The 17,730-nt window shown below is 46.9% G+C and overlaps 1 protein-coding gene across 37 annotated transcripts in view; it reads right to left on the bottom strand.

Moving 5' to 3' along the window:
- Positions 1 to 448: 448 nt before the first annotated feature.
- NRXN2 (neurexin 2) overlaps positions 449 to 17,730 on the bottom strand; it is a 559,504-nt gene continuing 542,222 nt past the window's right edge. For 25 of the 37 annotated variants that reach the window (XM_078382050.1, XM_078382051.1, XM_072984187.2 and 22 more), the window contains one exon: positions 449 to 10,323. In XM_078382050.1, the coding sequence (XP_078238176.1) occupies positions 9,428 to 10,323 (896 nt within the window). In that variant the 3' untranslated portion in view covers positions 449 to 9,427. The remainder of the gene's footprint in view (positions 10,324 to 17,730) is intronic. The other 12 variants (XM_078382060.1, XM_072984193.2, XM_078382066.1 and 9 more) reach the window with 1 other exon arrangement.

The following is a 17,730-nucleotide window of genomic DNA, read 5'->3' as shown; positions in this document are numbered from 1 at the left end:
GGCCTACGATGGGAGTTGTTGTCACATTAAAAAGTGGGTATTGTAGTTCTAAAAGCAAGCTCTGCTAAGGAGTAATGGGGGTTTTGGGGAGGCCCTGTTTCCTCGCTCTGCCTAATAGTAGGGCTGGCCCAAGACGGGGGACTGTGGCAGGCAATGGACAACACCAGAACGAAATTTCACCACGTCATTATTTTTCTTTGCATAGCTGGTTATATTGCCAGCCTAAGAGGTTGTGACAGTACCAATCTGACATTTATCAGAACTGGTTCAAAGAGTGGTGAGTTCATTACGAAGGCATTTTTTGAATCAGTGCGATGTAACCAACACGTTTTAGAGGTCGATCCCCAGGAAACGCTGATAAATTTCAGTTTTGACGTGCAACTGTGCATCCTTCTTCAGATTCAAAGCCGCTCCCCCACCACTATAAAATAAAGACTAGCACAACGTATACGAAGTATAGAATCAATTGTATTCCCCTTTGTGCTAAATGTACATGGGTTGGACGTTTTTTTGTTTGTTCATAATCATCTTTTTATCAGTAACACTTTACAATAACATTGAAGAATACAGGAATTTTACAGGGTAAATATGCAGAATCACAGTTTATCCCCCCCCAAACCCTCCCCAGGAGGAAAAAAAAAGAAACAACAAGTTTTTTTTCTGTTTTAAAAAAGTATCAGTTACCAAAAAAATCAAATCAAATTAAAACTGATTTCCACCCCAAATGGAATGTCATAAAAAAATTTAAAAATGTCTGGAATTTCACTGTCAAAATGAATAGATTCTCCCATTCTGTTCTTCTTCTGTTTTTTTAATTATTAAAAAAAAACAACAACAGTTTTTGGGGACCTCAGAGTGTTTTTGCTTATGGAGGGGTGTTTTTTTTTTTGAGCTTCTGCATGTCCCCCTCCCCAGATAAAAATAAAATATTAATAATGTACAAATAAATTTACATTTGGTAAGAATGTTCATTACACTCTCATAGAAACGGGCAGAAAGACCTGCCATATAAACAGCTGAGGATTATGAAGTTGGCTGGGTGTGTGTGTGGGGGAGAGATATGAAAATTAAGGACATTTTCGAACAAACTTTTCCCATCCAGTTCTTGACTGATAGTGTCGATCAGCTCTGAATGAGAGAAACTCAAGAGCGTGCAAAGTTAAATTTTTTGGGGGGACTACGGCTCCTAGAATGTTGGAATTGTAGTTCCAACAATAAAAAAAAAAACAACTCGAGACCAATCTGCATTTGTCTTTTTGTCAACCAAGGAACAATCGCTTCAAATCAGCCTGACGTTGAAAATGGGCCAAAGGAAGAGAGACTTCTCAAAACCTCCCCCTGCAGGAGCGGGAGATGTCGTTAGGATCAAGGAGATGTCAAAGGCCTCATTCTTGAGCCAGGACACCACTAGATGTTATATGGATGGTCAAGAATCAGCTAGCTTGTTGTGCTTCTGTTTCCTTGGACAAAGCCAACGAGGGGGGGGGTCGCCTCCTTCTGTTGACCAACCATCGTTTTGCACGAGGGGGCAGGCTTTCATGCTATACAGATTCTGTGGGGAATGGAGGACTCCTAGATTGATGGGGTGGGGAATCTGCTCCAAAACTCTCAGGACCGCTAGATTCACCACCTTGCTAGATTCACCACCCTGACTCGCTGCTTTGAAGTTCTGCCTTAACCCCCCCCCAATTGTATTTTGCACTCTATCTTAGAAGCTGAACACAAAAAAGCTCAACAAACAACAGGCCAGGGAAAATACCCTGGGCTTGGTCGAGGAAGCACAGTTTCCCAGTGGTGCCTCGCTAGACATGACAGTTTTTTCGCTAGACATTGACTTTTTGCAATCGCTATTGCGATTCGCAAAACAGTGATTCCTATGGGGGAATTTCACTGGACAATGTTTGGTCCCTGCTTCGCAAACGGATTTTCTCTAGACGACGATTTTGACAGCTTCCTCTGCACTCGCAAAACGGGTGTTTTCGGGACCTAAGCTTCGCAAGACAGCGATTTAAACAGCTGATTGGCGGTTCGCGAAGCGGCTTTCCTATGGCCGATCTTCGCTAGACAACGGCGATTCTTCCCCATTGGAACGCATTAAACAGGTTTCAATGCATTCCAATGGGGAAATGCTTTTCGCTAGACGATGATTTCGCTAAGCAGCGATTTCAGTGGAATGGATTATCATCGTCTAGTGAGGCACCACTGTAGTTGGAAATGCTTCCATCCCGAGTTTCTGATCACTGTCGCCAATTCACTCAATTCTGACTGCCCCTGCCTCCCGGCTTCCCATTTATGGAATCTTGGCTTTGGAATAATTTGGTCCTCCAGTTTGCTTGCAAAATCCGAACGATGGGAAGGGGTAGGCGATGCCTGGAGGTTGACCATGGAGATTCAGAGTGCTTTGGGGCTGTGTGTCTCCCTCTCCCAGAGTTCTCTGTGGAAGAATCAGCTGTGATTCTCTCTTGGCCAGGACCCCTATTAATTCTAAGCTGTCCCTGACTTTCAACTTTAGCAATCTCACAAAACATCCCAGTTCTTCAAAAAAGTCTCTCAACTCTATATTCCCTGGGCGTGTTGAGACTACAAACCCCATTGTCCCTGGGATTTGTTGTCAACACACATCCAGAGGGCACCAGTTTTTTTGGGGGGGGATGGGAGGCAGTTCTAGAAAGCTTTATTGTCAAATTCTCTTTAAAGGGGATCCATATGGGAAAGGGCAGAAGTCGGTAGGTGGGCAGCCCCAGGAGAATTTGCCGGTGATAGGCAGCAAATCGGTTAGCATTCCTAATTTCCTGTTCAACAAGAATGAAATGTTCTGGAACATTTCCTTGATTAACCAGGAGTGATTTTTCCAGCCCGGTGTGTCAGCTTTCTTCAGTTTAAGGACTGAAACCACAGCAAACCGTTCCTGGGTGTCTTGTTGTCTGGATCTGGTAGATCTCAGGGGTTTCTCTCCAAACCCAAGAGGAGATCCTATCAACTGCCGGGCAGTCCCTTGCCTGATTAGCTCCGTAGCTACCAGAAAGCTCTGGAGGTTGCGCGAGACCACCAAGATCAATTTGACTGGAAAAAACTACCTTCAAGGATATGATCCTCGAACCAATGTCCGTAGCACCAAGAGAGTGCTGACACTGTCCGTTCTCTCTCTCCCTCCCTCTTTCCCCACCCCTGAACTTTCATCCAGAGGCAAAGCTAGGGAAACCGATCTTTAAACTCCCAGGATTCCCACCCAGCACGGCTTGGAGACGTCCCAAAGGTAACTTCTCCAAGCCATGCTAAGGAGAAGCCCTACTCCTTAAAAACGGAAAGCCCTGTGAAGTCATAAGATGGAACATCTGCCATTTCTTACAGGAAGCCAGACCTACGGAAAGATGGTGGTCCCCCTTCCCCAACTCAAGATGTCTGCTCCATCCTTTGGAAGGGCCATGTGCCCCTGGATGAAGCGCGCCCGTTATGGGGGGCACATTTTACGATACAACCACTGCTACCGCCACACACACGTAGCATTGGGATGGTGAAAATGCCTCAGGTTGTCAGGGCTGGCCGCCCGAGGCAAGGCAGCTCAACGAATCTCCCTTTGAGGCAGCAGGCTAGTTTCAGAAGAGTCGGACCTCCCTTCCGACTGGTCCAGGAGCCTCAAGACGGGCGGTGGGAGGACCAGACCCATTACCTGCCACCTGAGGTGACCATCTCACTCAGCCCCCTGATGAGGCAAGTCCTGTCAAAGGAAGACCTTCTGTCATTGATCATGTCTGGGGAATGAGAGAGGATGTAATGCTGTATTTAATGGCAGTGTTCTGCAATTCACTTAGAAACAAGTTATAAATTTGGTAGGAGAAAGATTGAGAGAGAGAGAGAAAGAAAAACATGGATAATCTGCATTTTAATTTGCTAGCTAAAATTTACCTTCGTAGCCCCTTATTCATTTCCCCACTCTCTACATGCCCAAATTAAGGGGCAGCAAAACATTTAGGGGGTGTGAAAACTGTGGCTAGGGAGGCTGTCCTTCAAAATAAATGGCTTTCAGCCTGCCAACGCATTATAAGCTTTTTGGAAGCACCAAGCCAAACTGAATGTTGAAAAAGTGGGGATTTGGAAAGAAAGAAAGGAAAAAAAAAGGGAAATGGAAAGGTGAATTCCGATTCTGAAAAAGTGCCAAACCAATTTCAGGGCACCGCAGTCTTTTGTTTTCGAATCTCAAAAGAACTGAGACTCTGTCACGCTTAAAGTGAGCCCGCAACAGCGCATGGGAATTTAAGTTAATCACCGCTAACTCGGGTCACCGTGATTTGAACAGTTCTGCTCTACAATCCAGATCCAACCTGTGCTTTTGTAATTGGCTTTCCACATAAATCGATGCTCAAAATGAATCTTTTCCCACCTGGTGCCCTGTAAACGCCCTTGGACTACAACTCCCACCAGCCACAGCCAAGAAGGTTAGGGGTGATAGGAGCTGTAGTCCCCTATGGGAAGAAAAGCTTAATAGTAAAGAGATAGACAAACAAACAAACAAACAGCTAGAGGATATTAGATTGTGGGAATTCAATTAAATCATGGGCTTTCCCCCTGACATTTAATTTCTAGATTACATCCAGATCATGTTTAGTAAAGAAGTGGGGTAACTCTGCCTCTCCTCCGATGTCACTGGGTTCCAGGTCCCATGAGCCCCAAACAGCCTTCAAGGAGTGATGGGAGTTGAAACTCATCATAATCCGGAACCTGAGCTTTTTCTGAGGCTACACAGTGACAGGATCTACCTTTCTTCCCAACCCGTGGGCTCCTTAAAGAATGTGTCACCCTTCCTGCCTAGCTTGACACTGTCCCGTTTAATGGCTGGGATGGTCATTCTCCCCACGGATCCTGCTCTTTTTTTGCTCCCAAGTAACTAAACGGCAGAAGAAAGTGGCGAAACCACCACTGGAAGCCCAAGTTTGCTCAGCTTGCTTTTGCAAACAACGGTGCATGACAAAATATGGAATGGAAACACGCAAGGCTAACCCTAAACGGATCTCTTCCAAAGAGCACCTAGCACCGACTCTTAACAAAGTTTGTGTCTGTCTGTAACAGAAATTTGTTCTTTTCACCGGCTGGTGTGTGGAAGTCAGGATGGGACACCTATGCTGTGGCAAAGCAATTTTAAAAGGTCCACACTCCCAACATGTTCAATAAGACCACAGATTGTGGTTTCCACCACCTTTCCACAACCCTGTCTCTGGCTGGCTATGACACAGCTTTTATCCAGAACTTGAAGAAGTGATGTGGGTTTTGAATTTTGATTCTCTCCCCATGCTTTTTACCCAGTCAAGCTTGCTTTGTGGATCCCAGAGGGCAGAGAAAAAAAATCCAGGGGGTCAAGAGCAGTCGAGAGAGAAAGGGCTCAGCGCACAGTTTCCATATGGTTCATTTCCCTGTTCCCACGCAATTGCATCTGATTAGGTTCCCAACAAAGTTGGACAAGAAGATTGAAACAGAGGATGCAGATTTGCATAACATTTCCACAAATACAGTGGTGCCCCGCAATACGACAACCCCGCATGATGAAATCGCTTGACGATGACTTTTGCGATCGCTATAGCGATCGCAAAACAATGGTTCCTATGGGGTTTTTTCGCTTTACGTCGATTAGGTTCCTGCTTCGTGAACCGTTTGTTTGCAAAACAATGATTTTTCTGGCTCTGCAAAATGGCTTCCCTTCACAAAATGGCTGTTTTCCGGACAGAAGTTTCGCAAAACAGCGATTTTAAACAGCTGATCGGTGGTTCAATATGGGCGGTCTTCGCTGTACAATGAGGTATTTCCCCATTGGAACGCATTAACTGGTTTTCAATGCATTCCAATGGGGTCTTTTTTTGCATGAAGACGATTTCGCTGTACAGCGATTTTGACAGAACGGATTATCGTCATCATGCGGGGCACCACTGTAAATATACAGGTAGATGTGAATGATAAAAATTACAGCCATTTAAAACAGAAGCGTAATATAGCTAGTCCTAATGGGGAAGACGGCGGTCAGGTGACCGATGTGCCTGCTTGCCCAGGCCAGAAAGCAGAAATGTTTCTTCAAACTACAATTCCCATAATCCCTCCCTTCTAAAAGTTCTTTATTGGAGAACCACTGTCACGGATTGCGACTCGAGGGCTCAAATTCCCATTCGGCCACAGAAAATCAGGCCAAACCAAATGTCGTTAAAACCCTACTGGGGTCGCCATAAATTGGATGTGTGACATTAACACCCAGCACAATCTTGCTGTCTTAATTTTTTTAAGTCTTTAAATGGTTGTAGGATTTGCCGTCCCTTCAAATCCAGACGCTGCTGTCTAAATCAGGATTGTGGGCCACTCTTTTCTCTCCATGACATCCGAACTGGCCCAGAGGCGGACAGGAAAAATGCCACAACCCCTCTCTGCCCTGTCGCAATCCATGCGGGAAACTGCGCAACAGAGGGATCCATACCAATATCAAAGAACAGAAAATGCAAACAGCGCGGGGAACAAATGCACTCCTTTAAATTATGAATATAACTCTATTCCAATTATTTTCGAACATTCGGGGAGACAAGGAAGAAGGCACTCTCCCTTCCCCACGCTGAGAAAAAAATAAAATTAAATTAAGGGTCATTTCCTCAAGTCCTCCCTGGCCGTTTCTTCTTCTTACGGTAACAAAGCAGAGCTTTACGAGTTCCCTATAATAAACTCGTTTCCCCCACTGACTGCATTTCTGCTTTCTCCTGTTTGGTTTCGCACTGCAAAGAAGTTTACCTACATCATCTGCTCCCAAGGGAGAGAGGAACTCCACTCCTCTCTTTCTGTCCAGCTTCCCGACAACGTGCTTGGTGGGTCAGGCAGGGTCGGTGGCACCACAAACCGGTACTGTGGCCGGCTGAGGCCCACGACCCCCCCAGCGGGATTTGGGTTTTGGACCCTGGAGCCCCATTTCTCTCCCGTCCGGCTGCCTCCACCTGAGCCCCCCCTGCTTTCCGCCGTGGAATGCATCTCAGGCGATCCAAGGGGCCGAAGTGATGGTGAGGGTGCTTAGAAAAGGGGGCAGCCATCCTTCCACCAAGCCCTTCCTACTCCGAAACCCCTCATCCCTTCACGTTCAAGGGGACCAGATCTGAAAAGATCACCTTTTGGTGCTCCGTCTCCTCTCGGCTCGCCATGTGGCAGCTAACGTCCTCCTTGCGTGCGACCAAACCCTCCAGGCAAAATCCAGACCCGGGAAGAACGCTCAGCGACCTTCCAGCCCCTGCCTTGCCTCCGTCCCCCACAACGCCTGGGGATCATGGTATCCCGGATACAAGCATTTCCCTGCAGCCAAAGCTCTGGATGGCCGGCTGTCTTTTTTGCGCTCCCGGGCTAGGAAAACGGAAACGCGGCCCCTTCCTAAACTGAAGGATCGTCCTGAGCACCTGCCTCCCCACCCCTCAGCACCAAATCCTGATGGGACCCCCAAAGGACACTTCTTTCCAATGGCCTCTGAATGCGCCCTTACTTCAACGCTGCATATATTTTGTAGAATATCTTAATATATCTTTATATCTATGTATCTATATATATGTATTTATAGATAGGTCTCTGAACAGAGTTATCTATGGCTTCGTCATGACTATTTATTTTTTAAATTTGGAAGAACCAGTAAGACAGGTACGGAGGAGAAAAGGGGAGACGCGGCCATAAAGCGCTCGTTCACGCGCACGAAGAGGGGAGGGCCCTCTTCTGAGGCCGTTCAAATGCATAAAGATCTCTTTTGTGTATCGCTCTGCGCACCTTTAAAAATGACAGCCACCTCCCCACCACCCTTGACAAAATGAAATGAACAGGCGACACAAGTTTCACATGCTTTTAACACAGTTTAAAGAAAGTCGATGTAATAGCACCTTGATCCGGGGGAGAGCGGGGGGGGGGGGAGAGGGACGGACGGATGATGAACGGTTCATTTCGGCCCCCTATAAAAACAAAACCCCAGGAGATATCCGGCCGCGCGCCCCCCTCCGCACACAGCGCAGCTGCACCCCAAAATGCCTCTTGAACTCTCATCCATATCGTAGGTGTCGAAATCTCATTTTGCCTTAAAAAAAAAACAAATCAAAAGCCACCCTTGAGTGTACTCTCCCCCCACCCACCACCCCCACTTTTTATTACAAGACAGGATATTAGTTGGCTGTTGGGAAAAAATGGGAGCATCCTCAGTCCAACAGCACGAGCAAAAAAAAATCCACATTACCTGCTTTTATTTATTATCATGAATAGTATTTCCTTTGGGAAAAAAAAACTTGTTCATTTTATTCCACACATTTCCAAGACTCTGACACATTATAACAAAGAGAGAAAGAGAGAGAGAAAGAGAGAGAGAGAGAGAGAGAGAAAATGCAGAAGGACGGACGCGGACCCTTTTGTTAGAAATAATTCAGAGATGGGGGGAGTCGGATGCTGTGGCTGCCGTTCCCCCCCTCCTCTTTCCCCGGTCCATTTAGGGTTCTGCAGAGAGAGGTGGGCTTGGCGGCCGTTTCGCCTCTGGTGGGAATCTCGGTTCCATTGCATGGTGCCGGGGAGCTGGCAAGATCGGTGGGACCCCCCCATTTTCTTTCCACATCAGGAAGTACTTGAGCCCCTGGCAAAGAGGGGCAAGCAAACTCACATGCGCACACATGGCCACGCAAGGGGAGCAACGTCCTAGCTTCGAGCGGCGAAGCCCGAAACCAGGTTGTGTGTCCCCCCACACTCCGCACGCCCGGATTTCATCCTTTGGAAGCATCCACCCCTCTCTTCCAGCTGACACGCAACCGCACGGCGACTCGAAGCAAAGGGCTTGGTGTTTGCCATTCCGGCTTTCCACACACACACCCCCGACCCCCCCCAAAAAAACTCAGTTTGCGTTTGGAAACAAAACCGGACACACACCCCCGACGACGACCCTGCAGGTCGGGGCAGCCAGGTGGAGGAAGGGGGGAGGTAGGCCCAGTAATCTTGTCACTTTGATTTGACTGACATACGTATATATAGATATATAGATATATATGTTTGTGTGTGTTTGTGTGTGTGTGTGCTTTCCCTCTTGTTTAGACAGGAAAGGGCTGCGAAAAAAAGAGAGGAAAGCACACACACATATATATTTATATCTATATCTATATATATATACCCTGTGCTTCCCAATCCCCTCCACCCACTTTTTGCCAGGGGAAGGCTGAAAAGTAAAACAGGAACAAGCAAACGGACGTGGGGGGGACGGAGGACGCCCCCTTAGGGTCTCCCCGGCCGGAAAGGAAAGGATGCGCCTTTGGGTGTCCTCCCCTCTCCAGAAAGTCAGAGGGGTGTGTGTTTTCTCTGTGTGGGTCGGCCGGGTGTCGATCTCTCGGTTCCACGCAGGGATGGGGGGGGCGGGCGGAGAGGGGGGCGGCCGAGGGGGGAGGGAGAGAGAGGGGGGGGCTCAGACATAATATTCCTTGTCTTTGTTTTTCTTGCTCTTGCTGGGCGTTTTGGCCGCGGCGGCCGGCTTCTCCTTGACCACCGTGCCATTGCTTTGCGCCGAGTTACTGATGTAATTCCGGCTTTGGTCCACCTGGTAGGAGCCTTCGTCCCGGTTACGGTATTTGTACATGGCGTACAGCAGGATGAGGATACAGAGGGCTGCGGCGGCCACGATTCCCACCACCATGCCGGTCGTGCTGCTGGACTCCCGGATGACCTCCACGGCTCCAGGGGGGCCCCGCTCCCCGGGGCCGGTTGGGTTCACTGTGGGCAGATTGTGGAAATTGGGGGAAGAGGTTACACCGGGGTACTTAAACCTGTTTAGCTTGTCAGGTTCAAAAGAAGTGGAGAAAGGGGGGAACTGTTCTGGGTGGGGCTTGAGGGGCTCCCGGTTGTTCATTTTGCCGGCGGGGATGTTACGGACCAAACTGGGAGAAGTGGTGGAGGTCAAGAGGTCGGGGATGGAGGGTGACGCCGGCAGTCCTGTCCTAAGGTTGGGACGATATCCGTGGGCCTTTTTGGACGCTCCTTCGGGCCGGCCAATTAGGGTCCTATCCGTGACCAGGGGGAAAGTGGTGTAAAAATCTTCGTCGTCGGTGGGGGGGAGGCTGGAGTCGAAGACCTCGCCGGAGGCGTAACCGGAGGCCTCGATCCCCTCTTCGCAGTCGCTGTCGTCCTGGTCGGCCAAGCAGGGGGGCCTCGGATGGGACGGTAAGGAGAGGGACTCTTTGGTGGTTTCGACTACGGTTAAGAAGGGGCCGAAAGTGGGAGGCGGGGGGATGAAAGGAGAGCGGGTGGCAATTGGAGGGGTGTCTAGTGAGTCTTCGGTTATTATGGGTAATACTAATTCACCTCCTAGAACAGAGAGAAAAGGGGAAAGAGACAGAAGGGAGGGGGGGAAACAGGGTTAGTGACCACGGCGAGACTCTCCGCCTCGGACACAAGACAAACTGAAGTCACATCTTAACAGCTATCGCCAAATCCCTCTGCTCCCAAATCCCTGGCTCTCCTCTTGCCTTTGCCAATATATTAGTCTAGAGAAATCATAAAACCAAAGGAGAGAAAAAAATAAACAAATAATATCAAATAATAATAAAAGAATTTAAAAAGTCATTTAATGCGCAAAAAATTAAAACAGATAAGACAGCAGAATTAAGAGCAATCACACCCTCGCTTGCTGAGCCTCTTCCCATCCTCTTTTTCACTAAAGCACTCATATTTTTTTTCCTTTCCTTTTCTTTCCTCTTTTCCCTTTCTGATTGTTCTTTTTTTTTTGTTTAAAAAAAAATAAGAGAGCAAACCACGGAATTCAGTCAACTTACATCAACAAATAGGCCGTGTGATATTAGCATGAAGAAAAAAAATTACAAAAAAGAAAACTAGGTAAGAAGGTTTTTTTTTTCGGGAGGAAAAAAACAACGTTTTTCTTTTGCTTTGCTTTACACATCTTTCTCTGTCTCTCGCTTTTTTTTAAAAAAAGGTCTCCTTTCTCTCTAGATTCATTTCTGTTCTTTTCTTTCCATGACTGGATTGTTTCAAACCCTCCCTTTATCCCCCCCCGATCCCCACCAGTCAACCCCTTCACCCCCTTTCTTGGTGGGTCCCCTTTCTCATCCTGCCCCCCCCAGCCCAGCCCCAGCCCGAGATTCTGAAATGATCGTTCCAAAATCACAAGAGCAACCTGCCAGCTCCAGATCTTTTTTTGTGCTTCGCAAATTTGTGCTAGCAGGGGTGGTGATGGGGGCGGAAGTGGGTGGAGATATAGATATTTATATATAAAGTCTATTTTTTTAAAAAAAATCATATATTAAAATGACTTTTTGTACCAAAAGCAGATCAGAATTCTCTGCTGCTGGTGGATTGGGACAGGATGATAGTTAAAATGGCAGTTGTCACAACAATTGTGCAGTAAAGCTTCACGGGAACAGAACCTGGGAATCCGAGCCCTCCCCACCGTTACCTCCCCTCCCCATCTCAGGGTCTCCCTCACCCAACCTTAACTTGAACCAAGGCAATCTGTCTGCAATGTGAAATACAGGACAGTGAAATACAGGAGAACTATAGAGACAGAGATAATTCGTAAATTCGTAAACGAATACGAATATCCCAATTGGAGCTGCGCCTAGTGCAGGTACGGCCCCCGGAACTGGCCCGTCCACTTACGTGTCCCGGCACCACCAGCGTCCTGCTCTTCCCGCCCATCGTGGAAGTAGCTCCCCCATCTCCTCGCTCGGCTGGCCACTCAGCAGCCAGTGCAGGGAGACTCGTCCTCTGTCTGGAGTGGCCAGCCGAGCGGGGAGACGGGGGAGCTAATTCCACGGTGGGCGGAAAAAGCGGGACGCCGCCAGCACGAGTGGACAGGGCGGTCCCCGGGGGGGGCGGTCCCCCACGAGGGGCAGCTGGGACCGGCATATCCGTATTCGTTTACAAATACGAATATCCCCATCTCTAAGAAGAACCTTTAGACATGTGCAGAGTTAGGAGAGGGGGCAACTGTTATTTTATTTTTTTCATTTTTCTGTGAAGCAGTGTCCGTGACTGTGATGCAAGGATGGGAAGACTCCAGGAGGGGTTGCTCCCTTGAGGGAGTAGGCACTCAAGACACCGGCTCTCCCCAGCGTGATGATTGTGCATGCTGCAGGAAAACCTTGGTGGGAACCAGAGTGGCTCGAGGTGGGGGCTAAAAACAAACATACACGCCTCTCCGTCCCCCAACACCAAGAAAACGGTTTTATGTGAAACGCACAGTGTGCAGATGTGTGCATAGGCATGTGAGTCTCTTGTGAGGGAACCCACAGGAAGTTTTAAAGCACCTTAAAGAGGAACAGGGTTTTGTTTTTGTTTTTTTCCTGGCATCAGCTTTTGTGGATTGATGTTAAGTGGGGTGCCCGAAAGGCTATGGGTGGATTGCGCTAAATGTGGACAGAATCAAGATGTTCATGGAATGTGGAACATGAGTTCTGGTGGGGTGTGTGTGTGTGAGAGAGAGAACGATAGATAGATAGATAGATAGATAGATAGATAGATAGATAGATAGATAGATAGATAGATAGATAGATAGATAGATAGATAGATAGATAGATAGATAGATAGATAGATAGATAGATAGATAGATAGATAGATAGATAGATAGATAGATAGATAGATAGATAGAGACAGGGAAGGAAGGAAGGAAGGAAGGAAGGAAGGAAGGAAGGAAGGAAGGAAGGAAGGAAGGAAGGAAGGAAGGAAGGAAGGAAGGAAGGAAGGAAGGAAGGAAGGGAGAGGTAGCTCAGACTGATGCAATTTGGGGAAATTTTGTGTCATAAAATTATAGAACAATAGACTCGGAAGGGGCCTATAAGGCCATCAAGTCCACCCCGGGCTTGCTTTCCAGCCCCCCTGATCATCCTTGTTGCTCTCCTCTGAACTTGCTCCCATTTGTTGACATCTTTCTTCAACTAGACACAGTACTGAAGACGAGGCCTAGCCAGTGCTGAACAGAGGGGAATGAGAACCTCGTGGGATTTGGAAACTATACTTCTGTTAATGCATCCCTAAAATAGCATTTGCCTTTTCTGCAGCCACACCGTGCTGTTGGCTCATATTCAGCGTGTGATCTAAAAACAATTCCAGGATCCTTCTCACTCGTAGTATTACTGAGCCAAGTATCCCCCCCCACCATATAACGGTGCATTGTTCCCCCCCAGGTGTAGAACTTTGTATTTATTCCTGTTACATTTCATTCTGTGGTTTGCAGCTGTGGTCCCCAACCTTGGGCCTCCAGATGTTATTGGACTGCAACTCCCAGAAGCCTTCACCATCACCTCTGCTGGCCAGGATTTCTGGGAGTTGAAGTTCAAGAACATCTGGGGGCCCAAGGTTGGGGACCACTGGTTTACAGTAACACATCCACTGCTGGGAGATTCTAGGAGTTACTTTTCCACGATTTCCATTTATTTTAATTGAGTATAATTAGGTGTCAGGAAAGGCAGTTCCAGGGGTGGCTTCTATCCTATCTTCACCTGCCTCGGTCAGCTACCATGACGGGGGGGGGGGGGGTTTGCTGGTCCCCCACTCCTGATTCTCCCTTGTTTTTCTATTCCTTTGTTCCGTGTTCTTTTCTTTTTCGTTTTCTCCGACAATCCGTTAAGGAGAAAAGACAGAACGGCTGCAAAGGGGTTTCTAATTGCTAGCAGAACAAAAAAAAAAAAAAACCCTCTTTCAAAATTACTTGGCAGTCTGGATTCAGTCCAAGTGTTCTGAATGAAAGGGGGCTATGATCCAGAGCCAATTTCCGTGCAAGTGAGCCCACGGGACCCAATGGAACTTACTTCTGAGCAAAGGCAACGACAGTCACACTGTGTTTAGATGAGGGGTGGGTGGCAGAAGGGGTGGAGGGATTCGGTTCCCCTTCCCCTCACCTCCCAGACCCAAACCAGAAAAAATGAACCCACAACCTGATTCGTTTTCCCAGGGTTTAGGGGAGTTTTGTGGTTTGCCCGTGTATCTGTACCCTGTTATCCGGGTGCAAGAGACTGGATTCTCGAGAACTGGGGGGGGGCAGAAGACACCCAGAATGGCTACCATCGGATCGTTGTTGTCTTCAGAGCAGCACGCCTGCTGTCTTCAGGAGGCTGGGAGTTAAAAGATCCCGGGGGAGACGCAGGCCGGCCGAGGCGACCCAATTAAAAGAGGTGGGCTAAGCTGGGAGTCTATTAGTAGCGAGTGGCCGCCAAGAAGCATGTAGGCAGAGGCGCTGACCTGCTCCGGCTAGATAAACCTGGCTATCTAAATGCTAATGCCAGCCGTCGGCGGGCGGCAGGATCGGCTGCAGCTGGCGGAAGCCAAGCGCCAGCCCCTCTCTCGGCAGCATCCTTGAGGCAGGCTTTTCAAAGCGAGAGCTGCGCACACTGCCTGGCGCACAGGCCAGAATTTTAAAAAGGGTGGGGTGCTAAAAATGGGTAAGAGGTGGGCTGGGTTTGCATTTTCCCTTTGTTAAAAAAAAGCAGTTTTCACATATACACACACAGACGGACTAGCAGTAGGATGGAGCACATCATGTGCCAAGAATCCATACCATTCCGAGGCTTGCAAATGTCTTCAAGTGGAAAATAGGTGTACAAAACTCTGCGTGCACTTGGAAAATGTGCACAAGGAAACACGGGTCTCTTTTGGAAAAAAAGAGCACACTCTTTGGTCAAAGGGAGAAAGCAGACCGTGTCTCCAAATTGTACACATTTTTGGGGGCATTTTTTTTAACAAAAATGTATTTCCTCCCTCCCAGGTACTGAATGCCAGTGGCATGCTTTAAAATGCCACGAGAAGGAGGCAGAGATGTTATCGTAGTGCTAAGATGCTGCAGTATGCTATCATACACCACGGACTGTGGAAGGCCATGAATAAAGAGGAACCCCCCCTCCCCACCCCCCAGGAAAGAAGAGGATTTTCAAAACTTCCAGCCTGGAAGTCCAACCAAGCCACAGAGTGATGATGGGCACTGGGAGGAGTTCATAGGGGGCCCTGCCAGCTGGAACAAAAAGAGAAAGAAATTCTCTCAGGACCCCAACATACACGTGTCTGATGGAAACACATGTATGTCCAAGCGTCTTTTCAAACAGCTGGAAGAACAAAAAATTTCCGTCTATATTTGTTTAAAATTTTTAAAATGTCAACAACCAGATTTACGCTCAATGTTAGGAAAAACTTCTTAACTGTTAGAGCCGTACGACAATGGAAGCCATCATCACCTTGGGAGGTGGTGAGCACTCCCAACGCTGGAGGCCTTCAGGAGACAATTGGACAACCATCAATCAGACCTGCCTTGGCTTGAATTCCTGCATTAAGTAGGAGGTTAGACTCGATATGACATGGTGGCGCTGCGGGTTAAACCGCAGAAGCCTCTGGGCTGCAAGGTCAGAAGACCAGCAGTTGTAAGATCGAATCGACGCGACGGAAGGAGCTCCTGTCGCTTGTCCCAGCTCCTGCCAACCTAGCAGTTCGAAAGCACGTAAATGTGAGTAGATAAATAGGTACCAACTTGGTGGGAAGGTAAAAGCGTTCCGGGTCTCATCGCACTGGCCACGTGACCACGGAAACTGTCTACGGACAAACACTGGCTCTACGGCTTGGAAACGGGGATGAGCACCGCGCCCTAGAGTCAAACACGACTGGACTCAATGTCAAGGGGAACCTTTACCTTTACCTAGACTCGATGGCTTTCTAGGCCCCTTCCAACCCAATTATTCTGTTATTCTATGAACCTATCACATGAATGCCGGTGCATTCGCCGCGATCTTTCATCTGTATTTTGTTTGTTCACCTTCATTTTATAGATGAAAATCTGGGCTGTCTGGCCCATCCGATTCCCTAACTGGCTGGTGGAGGTAGCAAAGGACCTGAACATTGCATGCCTTTGGTGCTACAAGTTGGAAAAGAGCAGTCCGTTTTTTTTTTTTGCAGGGAGAAAGAAACAAGCAGAACTTCCAGACTAGCAAAATCTGTGATGGTAGGAGGCACAGGGACCCCTTGCGGTGGGCACCCATGGGCGAAACGGTACGGTATTGAACGGGTGAAGTGAAAAGCATTCCTGTGTGAATACACGATACCATGTCACCACCTCAGTCTTGAGAAAGAGGGCAGGGAGGAAAGATAACATTTGTGAAAAAGCCTCCCTTTCAGGGTGCAAAAAAGAGATTTTTTTGCCCTAGATATAAAATTATCCATAGGCGCAGGCTTTGGTTTTCTTCCCCGTCATGAACTGTATGGAGAATGAAGGAAACCATCTAGGTAACTTTGGCCCCTGGTCTAAACTCTTTTTTTTAAAAAAAATTAAGTATTCCTAATATAAAAAATTGTTATATAGCGAATCAACTAAGATTTATTGGAGATGTTCTATATAATAAAGGAAGGTTAATTTGGTGGGATATGGAATCCTCGGAAATAAATGGGAATAGTGGAAAAAATTGTTTAATGTAGTAAAAAGAAATACAATAAATCGGGTGAACAATCTTTTTTTAAAAAAGAAATATATTAAATGTCTGGAACAGATATAAAAAGAAGTTATATCCCTTTACTTCACCACTAAAATAGAAAATTTCCCAGCAAACTTGAAGGTTTTTTTTAGCTGATTCCTTTAAGGACAAAAAAAGTTGCCAGATTGAAGGATTGGGTGATTAAAATGAGATCCGAGGATCAGATTATAGTTAAAACTTCAAACTAATAAACTATCATGGTATAATTGTATCCTATTAGATCGTTGGACAGATGAACGGTTGAAGACTCATGGCATATGTAGAGAATGTACTAAGTAATGAACGATTTTCTATCATCACATGAAGACATGCGTAAAGATGCTGTTGAGGACGGGAGTGGTAAGTAGAATTTATAACCTAATTTTGGACCCACTCTGAACCCGCCCTGCAGCTTCTGTGCTTTGCCTGGCATCGCTGAGAACCCCAGCTGACCAAGCTGGTTTTTCTTAGAAGAGGGAGCTGCGTTAGTCTGTTCGCGCATGACGGGGAAAATCCGGAGAAAAAGGAAAACGACAAAACAAATAAAAACGGCAAAAACATTGTAGCGCTTTTAAGGCTTAAAACAGAACGCATGAAGAAGCCACAAATGTTTTCGTCCTTTTAATTTTTATAAGAATAAAAAAATTGTCCTTTTATTTTTTTTAATTTTTTCTTTTGTTTTTAACTTGGTTCTTTCCCCCCCTCTTCCTGCACATTATTTAATTATTCTATTTCTAGCCAAAGGTGGCCTTTCGTGGCTTAATGGGATTTCCAAAATCCCACGGCGTCAATCGAGCGATGATCTATCTTGGCTCCTGGTCGCGATCTATACCAGCCGCTCATTTTCTCCAGCCAGGATAGACACAGGCTGCGGAACGATGTGACAATGGATAACCTGAGTCTTTTCAATTCTGTCGAAGGATAATCAACTGTGGGTCCTGATGGCAATTTTAATTGTATTTTAATTGTATTTTAATCATTTTATCTCTTATTGTATTGAATTTTAATTGTTGTAAGCCGCCCAGAGACCTCTGGGTAGAGTGGGCTGCATATAAATTAAATTAAATAAATTAAATAAATTAAATAAATTAAATAAATAAATAAATAAATCACCCAATCACTGATCATCGGCCAGGAGGGTTGGGGCTGATAGGTGTTGGAGTTCTAACACCGGATGTGGGAAACTAGAACATTTCCCCTGCATTCACAGATGCCAAAAAAGCACCCCTTACGTTAAAAGGCATGTAGTGCAAAATGCATGGGGGGGGGG

Source organism: Pogona vitticeps, chromosome 15, assembly GCF_051106095.1.
Source record: "Pogona vitticeps strain Pit_001003342236 chromosome 15, PviZW2.1, whole genome shotgun sequence".
NCBI lineage: Eukaryota > Metazoa > Chordata > Lepidosauria > Squamata > Agamidae > Pogona > Pogona vitticeps.
This window is presented reverse-complemented; position numbering and strand designations above follow the sequence as displayed.